This window comes from Sebastes umbrosus, chromosome 10 (assembly GCF_015220745.1).
Source record: "Sebastes umbrosus isolate fSebUmb1 chromosome 10, fSebUmb1.pri, whole genome shotgun sequence".
NCBI lineage: Eukaryota > Metazoa > Chordata > Actinopteri > Perciformes > Sebastidae > Sebastes > Sebastes umbrosus.
In genome coordinates this window covers 33400087-33415799 of record NC_051278.1, presented here as the reverse complement: position 1 = coordinate 33415799, position 15713 = coordinate 33400087, and the positions used below count along the sequence as shown (strand labels likewise).

General features: G+C 39.4%; 1 protein-coding gene and 1 long non-coding RNA gene across 22 annotated transcripts in view; one reads left to right on the top strand and one right to left on the bottom strand.

The window, feature by feature from the left end:
• The window catches only part of camk2g2 (calcium/calmodulin-dependent protein kinase (CaM kinase) II gamma 2), a 159388-nt gene that overhangs the window by 29680 nt on the left and 113995 nt on the right, over positions 1-15713 (bottom strand). For 7 of the 21 annotated variants that reach the window (XM_037781487.1, XM_037781501.1, XM_037781492.1 and 4 more), the window contains exons 11-13: positions 14706-14789; positions 13125-13167; positions 3405-3445 (exon numbers count right to left, since the gene is read on the bottom strand). In XM_037781487.1, the coding sequence (XP_037637415.1) occupies positions 3405-3445; positions 13125-13167; positions 14706-14789 (168 nt within the window). Of the gene's footprint in view, positions 1-2586; positions 2620-3404; positions 3446-12171; positions 12232-13124; positions 13168-14705; positions 14790-15713 lie in introns of all 21 variants that reach the window. The other 14 variants (XM_037781500.1, XM_037781480.1, XM_037781482.1 and 11 more) reach the window with 3 other exon arrangements.
• On the top strand, positions 4033-4267 carry LOC119495229. The gene is made up of 2 exons (XR_005208401.1): positions 4033-4068; positions 4185-4267. It is a non-coding gene; the product is annotated as an uncharacterized LOC119495229 (long non-coding RNA).

Sequence of the window (15713 nt, the reverse complement as noted above, 5' to 3'; positions counted from 1 at the left end):
ACTGCTAAGACTTTGTTGGTGTTCATTGTCTACGGCCCTGACATGATGTTACAGGCTCAGAGATAACGGTTTCCGGAAGGAAAATGTTGATTTGACATGCAATCTTGTTCTCCTCTTTTGTAGTATCTATTGACTCAGGAAAGGTAACCTGAGCACACATTATTTTCTTATCCACTGACACACAGTGTGGGAGCCAAGTTTCGTATATATGCTTAGTTCAATAAATAAGCACAGTCTGTATTTTATGTAGGTGAGATAAATAAGTGATTTCATTGAATAAGTTAATTCATAGTAATTAATATGTTAAAAGGTTAAAAGTCATTTAATGATCATTTGATTTAATTCTGATTGAATAATGTCTTTGTGTGTTACTTTGTAAAGGCAACACTATATAAGCTTTCTGTTAGACCGGTAAGTAGGTTACCGTCGCTTTAAGAGAAATAGGTTTCTTGTGCTCATTGAGGTAAAAACAGTGGTTAGTTCAGTTGAGACTCAAGTTAAGGACCGAGCCACACGGTTTTCTTACCGTAGTACAGTTTGCTAATTAGGAGAACTTAGTTTTGAATACTCCTGTAAGAAGATACTACAAAGCTGTGGAATAAAGATTTTTGTTTTTATCCTTTTTTACAACGGAGTCCTGTGGAAGTTTTTCCTTCTCAAGTAAATGTACACGAGTAAATCCAAGGTGATCGTTGAGCTTCATCCCCCCATACACAGTCATACTTGGGAACTATTCAGTACAACTTCAATGCTGTTGAAACAATGGCAGAACAGTGTTCAAGGAACATTTCTTTAGAAAAAGCAGAGAATGAATTTACGTTTCACAGAATCCAGGATCTAAACCGCAGACTTTTGTGTAAAAAGTTACAAATTTACAACAGCTACAAAAATGGTGTTCAACCAGAATTGAAATGATCAGAACAGCCTGTTAGTATCAAGTATCAAATCTCAATACGTATTTAAGTACCTTCTGAAATGTGTCCATAGCACATCACTTCTGTTTAAATCAAAATTCTATCCATTTCAGACGGTATTTCACTTTGGTAGTTCCGTTGGAAGTTCCTGTATGGCTGCTTGTGTTTAAACAATATTTAACATTTGAGAGGTTTGGCTTCTTCTGTTTAAAAAAATGTTGAAAAAATGTTTATATTTCTCAAAGTAAGTTATTTAAATAATAAGTCTGTCAAAGTTAACACAATAATGACGCATTAACCCAAATACGTTTTAACGCCACTAATTTCTTTAACTCATTAACACAAATTGAAGGAATCCATCGGTACCAACCATGTCATACTAGCTTGTCGCAAAGGAGGATAAATAACGCTACAAACTTATGCTACATTTTTGCGAGGAAAAACTGTCATGGGCATCTTCAAAGGTGCCCCTTGACCTCTGACCTCTGACCTCCAGATCAGTGAATGTAAATGGGTTCTATGGGTACCCACGAGTCTCCCCTTTACAGACATGCCCACTTTATGATAATCACATGCAGTTTGGGGCAAGTCATAGTCAAGTCAGCACACTGACACACTGACAGCTGTTGTTGTCTGTTGGGCTGCAGTTTGCCATGTTATGATTTGAGCATATTGTTTTATGCTAAATGCAGTACCTGTGAGGGTTTCTGGACAATATCTGTCATTGTTTTGTGTTGTTAATTGATTTACAATAATAAAAATATACATACATTTGCATAAAGCAGCATATTTGTCCACTCCCATGTTGATAGGAATATTAAATACTTGACAAATCTCCCTTTAAGGTGCATTTTGAACAGATAAAAAATTAGCGATTAATATTTCCAATAATCGTGATTAACTATGGACAATCATGCGATTAATCATGATTAAATATTTGAATGGATTGACAGCCCTACTAAATAAACATCCTTTTGGTATCAGTACTGAAACTCATGTATTGTATCAGACACCAAACCCTACTGTTTATAGGCCTTCATTTTTAGCAGCAGAAGTATCCATTTCATTTTGAAAATGCATTTAAGTAAAAGTGTAACTAATCAAAAAGATAAATAGACCAAATTACTCAGGAATTACTGAAATCATTTTTACTTTATCCATTTATACACCACTTCCTCCGTATGTCAGTCCTGAACTGTCGCTAGTTCACAGGGTTGATTATCTGCAGGTGACCAAGACAGCTGTTTTATTTACAGGTAGAGGGAGAAAAAAAGTTCACTCAAATGAAAAATAATGAGGATACATTAAATATGCAATAATTGAAAAAGGGAAAATGATTGATGTTTACAGAGAATAAAATGTCTTAGACATCAGAATAATTGTAAGGGTGTGTGTGTGTGTGTGTATGTGTGTGTGTGTTATGTGTCAGGAGTTGCAATGGTTTTGGTGGCGCTTATGGCAGAAAGGGATGCAGGGATGTTGGATGGAGTTAGGAAATCCAACAGAAATCGGAACAAGACGAGAACTGTCATAGACAACGCCTCTGCCCAAAAGAAAAAAGAGAAGCAAATGAAACAGAGGAGAAGGGGAAGACCGGAGGGGAAAAGACAAAAAAAAAAAAAAAATGAAAAAGAGAATGAAAAATGAACGAAAACGACAGAGCCGATCTCACCATCAAACAAACACTCGAGCTGGACTTCCTTTTCTGACAGACAGCAATGGAAAGGAGGAGGAAAAAATTAAGGGGTCATCAGGGAACAAGGAACTAATCAAAATAGCAAAAAAGTGAAGCTGCCAGATTGATCCCAGAAAGAGAGAAAAACAAAACAGCTGCACGAGGTTCCTCAACGATGAGACGAAGGGACACTAAGAGGGCCTTAGCAGGAAAAAAAAGAATCAGCTGCAAAAACAATATAGGGAGTTCATTTTTAAAGGAGTACTGAAGGATTTGAATTATTGGTTGTGCAGTTTATGTGTATAATGTTTCGGGGGGTTAGTTATTGTTTTAGTTACTGTACGTAATTGGAATTTGATTTTGGCCCTGATCATGGCACTTCACTGCATGCACTGACCGTCGATCATTAAGACATGATGGTAGCTCCAATCGCTGTGAATCAAAGAAAAACCTGCTGGTAAAAATACAAACATCATTTTAAAAACCTATTGGTCTTTATTATGTTCCTTACTTTCACTTTAATCTCACATCCGTATGACCTGTGCTCCGCCTTTAACTGCTAACTCAACATCAAGCGGCTGCTTTATTTTTAAGATCAATCCTTTTCCTTAAGCCAACAAAAGAGCACCAGAGCACGAAGGCAATCCAACTTAAAGAACAGAATGTTGCTTTTCCATTTACTCATAATAATAAATATACATGTTACTGGAGATTAGTTAGGGTGACAGACCAAAAGAGAGACAACAGAAGTTAGGAAGAGGAAGTAAGACAGAAGTAGTGATGTCAATAAAACCCTCAGGGGTCAGAGAACTTACCTTCACACCATCCGACTTTTTGTTTAGTAAGGTTTTGCATGCTAAAAGGAAGAGAGACGAGATGGTAAGGACACAGTCTGAGGAGTATCTGCACAAACAGAACAGTGGTTGTGATCACTCAGTCAGCAGGACAAACTGAAGCAAAACATGGTCCAATAAAGGTTCATCAGGCCCAGTGAGGTGTCCACCTGATTTCACACAACTGTTGTACGGGGGACAATCCCACCCAAAAGTATTGTTTCTCCACCATTGGGGATAATCAGGTCAATTAAATGCTTAAAAGGAATTTTGATGATATTGAAATAGCAAACTGAAAATTAAAAGTGAAATTGGAAAATGGAAATAACAGATTCAAAATTTGATTAAAATTCTTTAAAATTAAAATAACTGCATTGGGCTCTTTACCCTTTTTCATTATATGTTTTGTTTAAATACACACTTGCTAACACCAACTCCCACAATTTTTTGTAAGGACATTGTTGATGACAGAAAAAAAAAGAAAAAAAACAAACATGAAAAATTCGACATGATAAAATAAAAATGGTAATTACGGAGTCAAATGTTTGACTTAAGGCCTTTACACACCAGGTGGCATGACGAATAAACACAAAAATGAAAATACTCGCCTGCGAATATTATATGTCTAGGGCTTTTATTGTGAAAGGTAAGAATGGAAGGAGTGGATCTGGTCTCCGCTGCCTTTTTCAAGGTTGAAAAGAGTAACACAATTTGCCGTCTTGGTCCGGACTACGGAGCCTCCGTGTTGTTTCATAAATATAGGCGCAACTCAACCAGTTCCGCACAACGTGATTGGTTGATGCCTTTAATCACGGTGAGAAAGCTCCGAAAAAGCGACCTCATTCTGAAAAAAAAAATTACATTGCGTAATATTTGCGTTCTGTGTGAACGTAGGCCACTCATGAAAAAAAAAAAAAAGTAAAAAAATGTATTAAGGTACGAATTAAACTAGGGATGCACCGATACCACTTTGTTTCCGACCGAGTACAAGTACTTACATACTCGCCGATACCGAGAACTGATACGAGTACCGATACGAGTAATTCTCTGTACCAAAAGAGTTAACAGCCAGCTGGAGGGTGTGAGCGTCACACGGTAGGCTGGGGAGTCCCGCATACGAGGCGGTGCGCGGCGACCGGCTCTAGGTCGGATTGGAAAGGCTCGGGGTGAAGGTGCTTCCCGGGGCCGTGGCCAAAGTGTCACCTGGGCGGACTGTCCTTAGTGCGCCCCAACCGCGTCGTCAGAGGGTGCAAGCAAAACCCTGTGACGCAATGAGGTGGGTTTCCGGCCCCGTGGGGTCGGGCGCACAACCGGCCCGTCTCGCCTGCATCGTCTGTGAGGTGGAGCGTGAGCGCGTGTGACAGGACCTGAAAGATGGTGACGAGAGGTTAACGTCACGCTGCCGGAAAATGGTATCTGTGCCGTTGTATCAAAGCCGTTTTGCGAGTACGAGTACGAGTACATGAGCACAGTATCGGACCCGATACCCGACACTGGTATCGGTATCGGTGCATCCCTAAATTAAACGCATGAAAAAAAATGCTGATGGCGTATAAAAGCCTTCTCAGTCAGAACCAGCCACTAATGGAATGGTCTTATAGTCCTATTGAAATAAGAGTGTTAAGTACATAACCTTTAAATATAATCTTAAGAAACGGCTTAAAGCAAACCAAACTTGCAATCATGAGTAATCATACTACCTCATCTCTGGCACTACCGTTACATACCCTCACTGTACATCTGCTACTTTTGTAATGTATTTATGAATTTTAATTGTATTGTATTGTGTTTTTTTTGTGTGTATTATGTTGTACTGTAGTGCTTGCTGAATCATTGTATTGATAACATTAAGCCACTAATTTGTAATTACCTGCCCAGGGACTACAGATGAAAATTAGCTCATTAGCTAACTCTGACACTTTTACATTGAGACGGAAATTGAAATGTTTATTATTGTGTACTGTCCCTGGCAAATTAAAAACAAAAATAATAATAATTCAAATTATGTGTCAAGTCAAAATTTTGACAATCTAATATTTTGACATAGTATCTTATAATCTTGATTTACCACGAGTACTTTTTTTTCATGCATAAATTCATCTATTCTTCTTTTACTGGCGGAAATTAGCCTCCATAGATTTGCCACACAACTTTGAACTGTGCTGATTTTTAAACATCACAACAGTAAGAATGAAACTTTGGGGATTTAAAGGCACTATTGCTCTAGTTCCATTTTCAGATTTTACTTCCATTATAAGTAATGGAAGTAAAATCTTTGTCCGCTGCAATTTTGAATTACATTGTTTATTTTACTTTCCAACTTTACTTTTAATTTGACCCTTCCCACTTACTTTGTCTTTTGAATATAAATTTGACCATATTTCTTCATGGTTGTAGAGCAACACACAAAGTTAATCATTGTTATATTTTAATGTTCTTTTTGGGTAGAATCATCCTACATACTATCAGAACATTTTTGGGAGCATTTAAACAATTATAACAGAATAAAAAATCAAATCAAATAAATGTAATTTGAAAAGAAAAAAAAGTTGTCTCTTTTCCCCCCAAAACAATAATATAAATTTCAGTCCAGTGTCATAAAGTACACGACATAAGCAGTACTACTAATGCGTGATAAATGCGTGTTTGATCTGTAGACAATCCTCCTCCCTCCTGAAGGTCTCCAGGGAACAAATTTGAATGGATGAATGAATGAACTAATGAATGAATTAAATGAGTGGAGAAGATACTTTCTGAACCGCTGAGGTGCTTCTGTCCTAAACAACCTGTTGTTTGCGATACAGAGAACAATTCTATCATATCATGTGCATGCAGCTGATGTCTGACCACAGTTATAACCTGACTTACATAGAAATGACACCAACACACCCAATTGGATAAAAATGTCCATATGCATGCACACACACAAATGTAGATTCAAAATAAACAAACATTATTGTATAAACATTAGGGGTGGAACAGTTCACTAAATTGACGGTTCGGTTCATATCATGGTTTTGGGGTCATGGTTTTTGGTTTCGGTTTGGTACATTAATGTTACAGCGAGGAGGTCATGTTCTGATTTCAACATGCTTTTTATTTATTTGGCAAAAATAAGTTAACAAATGTTTGCCTTAACAAAAGTATGGCTTACATAAGGAACATAAACACTTCTTCATTGTCAAATCTTAACTGAAAGAATAGGTCCTCTACAGTCATTAGTACAAACAAAAAAGGCATGGTCAAAATGCACGCTCTTTGACCTTATGCTTTAATTCTGTATTGTTTATGATGGAGTGAGGTCGTATATGCAGCGATAAACACTCTTATAGCATTAGATACTACTTTGGCACGGTGTGAACCTGCAGTGGGAGGCTGTCTGAACGCTCTGGGGGGGAACGGACTCTCCGTCCAGTCTACTTTTGTTTCGTTCCGCTAATCGACACAGTCGGGTGATGCCGTCGTAATTAAATGTTTCAAGTGTCCACATATAAACCCGACTTCAGTTGAACAGTGTCGGCGTACAGTTTGACACAAATCGTTGTCAGTTTAGCTCGACTATCATGAGCTACTGGGCGCTACAGCGCTGCTAACATTCCTGGTGCGCTGCCAAAACTCTCCGGGTAAAACTCACGCTCCTGAGTTTCTGTTCCGCGTGTGCGAGTAGTAGACATAAACAGCTGTTTGGGTAACGGCGAACTGAAAGGATGTCGCGGACCGAACCGAACGTCCTGAACCGAACGGTTCGGGGCAAATTCACGAACCGCTCCACCCCTAATAAACATTCATATTTGTGTTAGTCATGTTCCAGTGATCCTCCCTTACCTTCCATTTATAAAGTAGGAAGGAGGGCAATGAAGAAGGCAAGAAAACAGTGATCTATTTAATATGTGCATCTTAACATTATTAAACAAAACTGAGAACTGAAGATGACAACTGCAGGCACAAACAGCAGTCAGGTTCTTACTGAGTGTTAAATGTCATTCTTTAAATCATTTTCACAGAGGTGGTGGGGTCATGCGATGACGGTGGCTCAGAAACATGCAGCATCCACGTCAAAGTCTTTATCTTAGAAGGTGCCGAGGAGTGCATTCCCAACAGTTACCAAACTGAACAGAACCCTTTAAGTTCAGGACATCATCTCTGCAAATTCAAAACCACATTCTTCACTTTCACACTGTATTTAACTCAGTAAGTGGAGAAATGTAACAACTGTAATCAAGATAAATCCATTATTAACAACTCATCAGCATAGCATCCACTTGGCGACTAAATGCTAATTTCTGAAAGAACCACATTTAAGCAAGCAGCTCGCCCTGTTACGTGACTGACATTCACCTATAAAGGGTTCAGTATGCTTCATACAAAGTTGTCTGTACGACGGCTAAAAGCCTGCCCTCATAGAGAGGGACGGCGCGCTGATGATGAATAAAAAAAACACACAAGGATAATGGAGCACATTATCAGCCAATGGGAAGCGGCCGTGCTTGTCGGATTTAAAAACGGCAATAAGCATTAGCTTAGCATTAGCACAAAACTGTTCAAGGCAACTTCAAGTGTGGAACCTGCACAAAAAATCTTGGTAACACTTTATAATAACCATCATTTATAAATGGTTAATCAATATTTTATTAAAATTTGGTTAATAATTATTTAACTGTTAACAAGCCATGAAATTAAAATGAATAACGTTTACTAATTATTAATAATGCTAAAAAAAATGATTTTAACAGTTTATTGTTGAACACATTAAAACATTTTATATACTTTATTATAAGTAGAGCTGGGCGATATGGCCTAAAAATAATATTGCAATATTTTTAGGCCATATCGCGATGCACAATATTTATCGCAATATTTTCAAATATCCTCTGGGCACTTCATAAATGCTTGATTTAACCCTTTGATGCATACAATCACACCAATATGATGATTCTTGTAGTCCCTGCAGTATATGTCTGCATTAAAACCTTCTTGTTTATATTCATTAGTGGTTTCTGTTGGAACTATTTTAATCACAAGTTACATTTAACAAAACAGTATCCACCAGTATTCACTTTAACCAACTAGTTATCTGGCAATACATGCTTTATATATTTTGATAAATACATAACACACACCGTTTTTAATGGAGTGTAATAAGTGTAAAGTTACTGTTATGTTTACCAGTAAGCTGTTAGAACATTGCTGATAATACAAATTATTATTTTGCCAGCAGTGTAGAAAGACTCACCAATCGCGAGGTGTAGCCTGTGGCCAAAACTATGCAGTCTGGTCCACTTCTTCAGGCTCACAGCTTTAGTTCTGTTAGCTGGACGTTCAGATCGGTAGTTGTGGAGAAGTGGGTCACCTCTGTTAGCTGGTTGGCAAACTTTTCTCTCATTGAAATGTAGAACACCGGTAGAGCTTTCTACGCCAAAAAATTGCGACCAGGCAGTTCATATTTTGGATCAAGTGTCTTAATGAGTCTTTTGAATTCGGGCTTTTCAACTACGCTTACCGACGTTGCGGTGTAGTTGTTAACAGCGGCCGTGATTTCTTTGCATTTTGCACTTTTTTTGTCATATGGGATTGCCTTGGAAAGCGAGGAAGCCAGAGTCATTTGCTTCTGGGCTGGTTCTGGTTGCTTTGATCTTGTTCTCGTTTTCCGCTTTCTCCGGACTCCGGGCTTTCTCTCTCCGCTAATTAGGCAGCGCTGATCAAATATGAATCAATATTCTGTTACTGTAATGTCTATTTCTCTCCTCAGATGTTCTCAGAATCATCTTGTAGCGCACGGTTTAGCTGTAAAATGAGAAAGTGACGCCACTGCCATTGCCAAATCTGGTGAAGGAACGCCACGTTCTGGTCACATGACCGGAGCACAGCCAATAGGAACGCTCTTTCTCTGAAAATGACCTGTGATTGGTCAAAGTCTCCCGTCACAGGCTAGATGTTCTAAAGCCTGAAAACAGAGCCATGAGGAGGAGCAGAAGTCTAGTTATCTCTCAGAACACTTGAATTACAATATGCTGGAAGGTTATTATGGAATTTTTGCCCAATGATGCCAAAAATATACTGACTACTGCAGCTTTAACAAATACTTAATATAATATATAAAGTGTTATAATGTGTACAACAATAAACTGTTGATAAATACTTATTAATTAATACTAATGTAATCAGAATGTAATTGTCTCAGCTATGATACAATATATAATTGATAAACTAATCATTTCATATTACACAAACTACTGATAAAATAACAGAAATTATAGCATTACTAAAAATGACTAAAGATTATTAATTATAATTTTATTGTTTGTTAACAGTAAAATAACTATTAACTAAGTTTAATGAACTAGCAATTGATGTGATAGCTGATTATTTATAAATGATGGTTATTATACTGTAAAGTGTTACCAGATCTCAAGTCTTTTAACTACCCCACAAATAGGAACCGACAGCATTAAGGAATTAGTTACATTCAAACCCATTCCAAACATGTGATCTATATGATACAGTGCCCGCAAGTGGTGAGATACACATAGGTGAGACATCCCACAGAACATAGGAGCCCTGCAAAGAGGAATGATGTAACATCATACTTTAATGAAATTAAACTTCATATTTCATCTGTGTTTACTTTTTTATAGGCAAAGAAGTAATAATGTCAATTTTCTCAGAAAAAAAGAGAAGCGTTTCAGAAATGTATTTCCATGGAAGACGACTTATCAGTTAGATGGTGTTATATAGCCTCTTAAATATTTCCAAATCCTTTCTTTGTGTTTTTTCATATTGTATTTCATTGCTGGTTCTCTATTATCATTTCATCTTAGCTTTGATGTTTTTAAGACTCTTACAATGAATACACTGATTATAACACGTGTAAAGTGTTTGTGAAAGTATGCCACGCTGAAGATAAATCCCCCGAACTCATCAGAGGAGAAAAAGGTGACAAAGATGTGAACCTGTAAGAAGTTTTTTTAAATATTAGCTTTAATGTGGATTTACTGTCGACTTTAGCATGAGGTTATAAGGGGAAACTCACCTTAGAATCAGGGCCGTCAGAGTTAACGCCATAATAACGCGTTAACGCAAATTCGTTTTAACGCCATTCATTTTTTTTAACGCATAAGGCAACATGTGATTTTTAGGTTGTAATGGGCTTTAAAGCTAGCTAGCCATGTCATACTAGCTTCTCGTGAAGGAGGCTAAATAACGCTCCAATCTTACACAAAATTTTGGCGAGGAAAAACTGGCATGGCCATTTTCAAAGGGGTCCCTTGACCTCTGACCTCCAGATCAGTGAATGTAAATGGGTTCTATGGGTACCCACGAGTCTCCCCTTTACAGACATTCCCACTTTATGATAATCACATACCTTTTTGGACACACACTGACAGCTGTTGTTGCCTGTTGGGCTGCAGTTTGCCATGTTATGATTGGAGCATATTGTTTTATGCTAAATGCGGTACCTGTGAGGGTTTCTGGACAATATCTGTCATTGTTTTGTGTTTTCCAATAATAAATATATACATAAGTTTGCATAAAGCAGCATATTTGCTCACTCTCATGTTGATAAGAGTATTAAATACTTGACAAATCTCCTTTAAGGTACATTTTGAAGAGATAAAAATGGGATTAATTTGCGCTTATCTATGGATAATCTTGTGATTAATCGCGATTAAATATATGAATCGATTGGTAGCCCTAATATGAATGGTTGTCATGTATATATTTTTACAACTTTTTGCATTTCATTTCTTTCATACTTATCTTATGGAAGGTCCACAGGCCGAAAATAAAGTTTGTTTTTTATACCACAAGTATTGCCAGAGTTTTGACCTCTTCGGATTGTCGATTTCAGAAAGTGACAAAGAAACATTGGACGCAGCCTCCATGAATGAAACATTGGTAAGGTCTGAGTGGAGGTGGTTCCAGATGCTGTCTGATGATCCTACAGACACTTTGTTTGAAGCATACTGACACCTTTAGGTTCTTTGTGGTTTCGTCTGTTCACACAAACACAACGGAGCAGGCAGGAGAGAGGAGACAAAGAAAAATAGATAACAAAGGACACTGTGCATTCTGTTTATACAGCTTCCCATGCAGGTTGGCATACTGTACTGTGCTGTACGCTCACACACATGCTCGGCTGGCTGTTAGTGCCTGAGCCATGCGGAGGGAAGGTTGCAGCGAGCACGGGCAGGCATCGACTGGGATCACAGGAGGTCAAACCAGAAGTTGGCTGGCAGGACTATTTCTATTTGTTATATAAAAGGTTCAAATGTTTCTGCTGCAAAGGAGAAGATATGCAGCCTGCACAAGTTGTGTTAATGCAGAGATGTGTAAACAGAGCCTTGCTAGGTGGCAGCTGTGGTAGTTGGAGGGATGTCAGAGGGTCATGCTGGGTGTCAGTTAAATGGCTGTTGCGTTCAACACAGGAAATTAAATAGCCAATCCTGGAGAGGAGCTCTGTTCACTGGAGCATCAACACACGCCGCAGTACTGGAAGGTCAAGAGCTGAGCTGAGCTTGTGGTGTCCATTTACATGTTTGTTTGTGTGTGTGTGTGTGTGTGTGTGTGTGTGTGTGTGTGTGTGTGTGTGTAAGATGCCCCAGTGCAATGACGACCATTCAAAAGTGGTTCATCAGTGTGCAGGCAGCAGGCAGCAGGTGGAGGGGTTCAAGCAGCCCAGGCCACATGCCAACAGCCTGAGCACAGAGTTGGCAGTGGCCGACTCCAGCATCCCCTGAAGCACACATACCTTCCTGTGCCATTGCGGCTGTGCTGGTGGTAGCGGCAGGGCTGGTATGCTGCCGTCCCACTATTGGACAGAGAGGGATTCAATGTGGAGGAACAGGTGGGACGAGAGCCTCGCTAAAGACCGACAGCCTTTTTACTTTCTGCATTTCTTAAAGTTTGATAAACTTCAGAGTATTAGACAAGAATGACAAAACATGGGTTTCCAGAAAGTGTTTGGATCAAGCGGGCATACTGAAGACAAGTTAGATACCTAACTCCCTTTTATTAGGATGAAGTGAAACAGAAGATGGGAAATCTTCTCAGCACCACAATACCTGCGCCCCGAAATGATTAATCTCATTTCCGTGGACATTCATTTGATGAACATCCCTGCAGTTGTGTATAAAGCCATTTAGAGGTCTGGCTCGTCTGCTGTCTTCAGTCTAGATCAATCTTGACCGGTAGGAAGTAGTTGGCTGTAATCCACAGGAGCTACTTTGCTTACATGACAGCATATAAACACAGCGACAATAGCATTAATGCATTAGCTTGCTAAGCTGTCGTCTAGCCCACAAACTGGGCGTTCAATTAAAAGTGCACTGTGTTTCAGTGATCAAAACTGCAGACAGATCTGACGAGCAAATATGAAGAAGAATAAAAATGTGTCAACTAGATTCATGCTCTAAAAAAGAAGTAGAGTAGAAGGACAACAGCGATACGTATCAGTTGGCCTCAATGACTGATGATCAGATCAGGAAAAAGTGATTACCTATAAGGCGTATACTATCATTATTATTAGATATAATGACAAAGCAGACTTGTTTCCTGTCACAAAACAGCTCAGTTTCACTAAATCCAGGTGCTTCTTTGCACGGCTTCATTCAAATATGTATCATCAACAGCACTGGGCCCGTTTAAAGTCTGTGGGCCAAATCAGACTGTTGATGTGTGATTAGCATCAATTCCAAAGCTCACCTGAAAAGTTCCTGGACACCAGCATTGTTGTGAGGATAGCTCCCTAGAGAGACACAAAAAGAGAAGGATTTGAGTTGCCGGGCACACACGACATGAGAATCAAGCCCATTTTGGGCCCGGTTCCCTCCTCCCGACGATCGTCAGCAAAGACCCGATTTTTTGATGTTTCTAAATATGATCTTTCCAGATATTCCTCTGGTGTGAGGTATGTTAAGAGTGTTTTTTTCCCCCGATCTGCTCAGAAGATCCTGGCCACACCGATTTCAAATCATAAATAAACTGGGGAAAAAAAGTTCAGAAACTTGTGTTTGGTGGATTATTTCTCTGTTGTTACAATGCTAATGGTCATTGTATTTTACATGGTTGGAAAGCCTGTTTATTTACCTTCACAATGATGTCCAACTTGTAAGGATCATGCATTTGTGGGATGAGCAGCACAGCTGATTATGTGGGTAGCGCCCAAGAAAGATTTGCCAAAATGCTCTGCCAATGGTAAACAGTGTATTCTCCTGTTGGTGTTGACTCTTGTTTTGAGTTGTTTGGTGGATTGGATGATTGAACTCTCTATCAGTAACAAGGAACAAACAAGACATATTGTCTATTTTACACTTTATTCATTTAATACACCATCAGGAGCCTCAGTAGCGGTGGAAGATCCATACGCAGCCACAACAGCCTGGCACCTCCTCCTCATGCTGGTCACCAATCCTGGTTGAGGAATGGAACGCCATCCCACAGCAACGTGTGACCAGCTTCCTGGTAGCCTTATGAGAATACACTGTTTACCATTGGCACAGCATTTTGGAACATTTTTCTTGGACACTACCCACATAATCAGCTGTGCTGCTCATCCCACAAATGCATGATCCTTACAAGTTGGACATCATTGTGAAGGTAAATATTCAGGCTTTCCAATGATGTAAAATACAATGACCATTAGCATTGTAACAACAGAGAAATAATCCACCAAACACAAGTTTCCGAACTATTTTTTCCCAGTTTATTAAACATGTTCAATATTCACGATGGGATATCCTGTTGTGTGTGGGGAACCGAGAACAGCCGATGATGCAGTCACGTGGGAAAGAACGACAGCCAATTGACCAAGCTGACTGAAGAAGGAAAGACAACCACCGCCGTCATGGCGGCTGCGGCTAACGCATGAGCTAATACTAAATGTGAAGCATAAAGTAGCGGTGGGATGGAGCTCAGAAATGGAGGAGCAACCTGTTCATTTGTTTTATGTGTTTATTTAACGTATCTACATGACTTCATCCATTCTTTGTGAATTTTCAGTACAAAGTCATCCGCCATGTTTGTTTTCACTAAAGTCACGTTTGATCATGACATATTTTGCGAGATTTCATTTTTATTTTAGTCGGTACTCTTGTTGTTCATCAATGAATCTGTTAGTGTGTGCTGTGTTGTCTCCACACACTATAGGAACAAAACTGTTCAATTTAACACCTCAACATGTATGTGTGGGATATCTCATATTTTCGTGTGTGTATGTGTGTGTGTGTGTGTGTGTGTGTTTGTGTGTGTGTGTGTCCGTGTAAGTGTGCGTGTGTCCACACTCACTTTAAGTTTCCTCCTGGCGTTGAACTTGCGCAGACACTCAACAGTCTCTTGGCGGTGCATCATGGAGGCCACAGTGGAGCGTTGCTGTGTGTAGAGGAGAGGAAACAACATTAGAGATAAATGTTGTTTCAATGTAACACCATGTCACTCTTGTATCCACCTTATTCCTAGACCCCATGATGCCTTGCGTGAATAATGTCCGTAACTTCTGGTGCGTCGTGTCACTGAATCGTCTTACATGGTAACGCTACGCTAATCGTCTCTCCTAGAGCGATTATATCAATAAATCTAGTAAAACATGTGTGAACACCATCTATTACAGCTCAGACAGGATAGTGTGATCATAGCTCTGCCTTCTACTATGGAGGGATGGAGGACGACCTGAAGAAGTGGCCTCAGATAACCTACACTAACATATTTAGCTACTTTAATGACTCCGTTGCTACAGACGGTGAAGACATGAACAATCTGAAAAGCTCTGAGGCAGATCAGGACTTCCACAGTAACAAGGTTTAGTCTTTTTCTACACAGATAACCGTATTTAAACTATTTTAGTCTAATGCTGCCCTGCACTCCGTGCCAAAACTGCCTTACATTTTAAACTGTACAGAAAATAGTGAAAGTAACTGTTTGTCATTAAATCAATGCTACAATGCTGAGTCCTCCCTACACATGAACATCATAGCTGATGTTCTCCTGGCTCTGCTGTCAGTCCTTTAAGGACCCGACGTCTCTTCTCTGCTGCTCTTTATAACCCAACTAACGTACACTAACTATATTCTGTTCACTAACGATGTTCCGTACAGATGACATTTTTCCGCCGATCGCTGAATAAATACTTCCAGATCGTGCATGACATTTATATGTGTGTCATCCTCAGTTCCCCCTCTTTCATTCCCGACCGAGCCAGAGACCTCCACCATTTGTTCCTGAGAGGTTTCAGTCATTTTGTGACTTGCACACCGTGCGCCCACAGCGCCCACAGCGGCTTGAGAGGGGAGATGACTA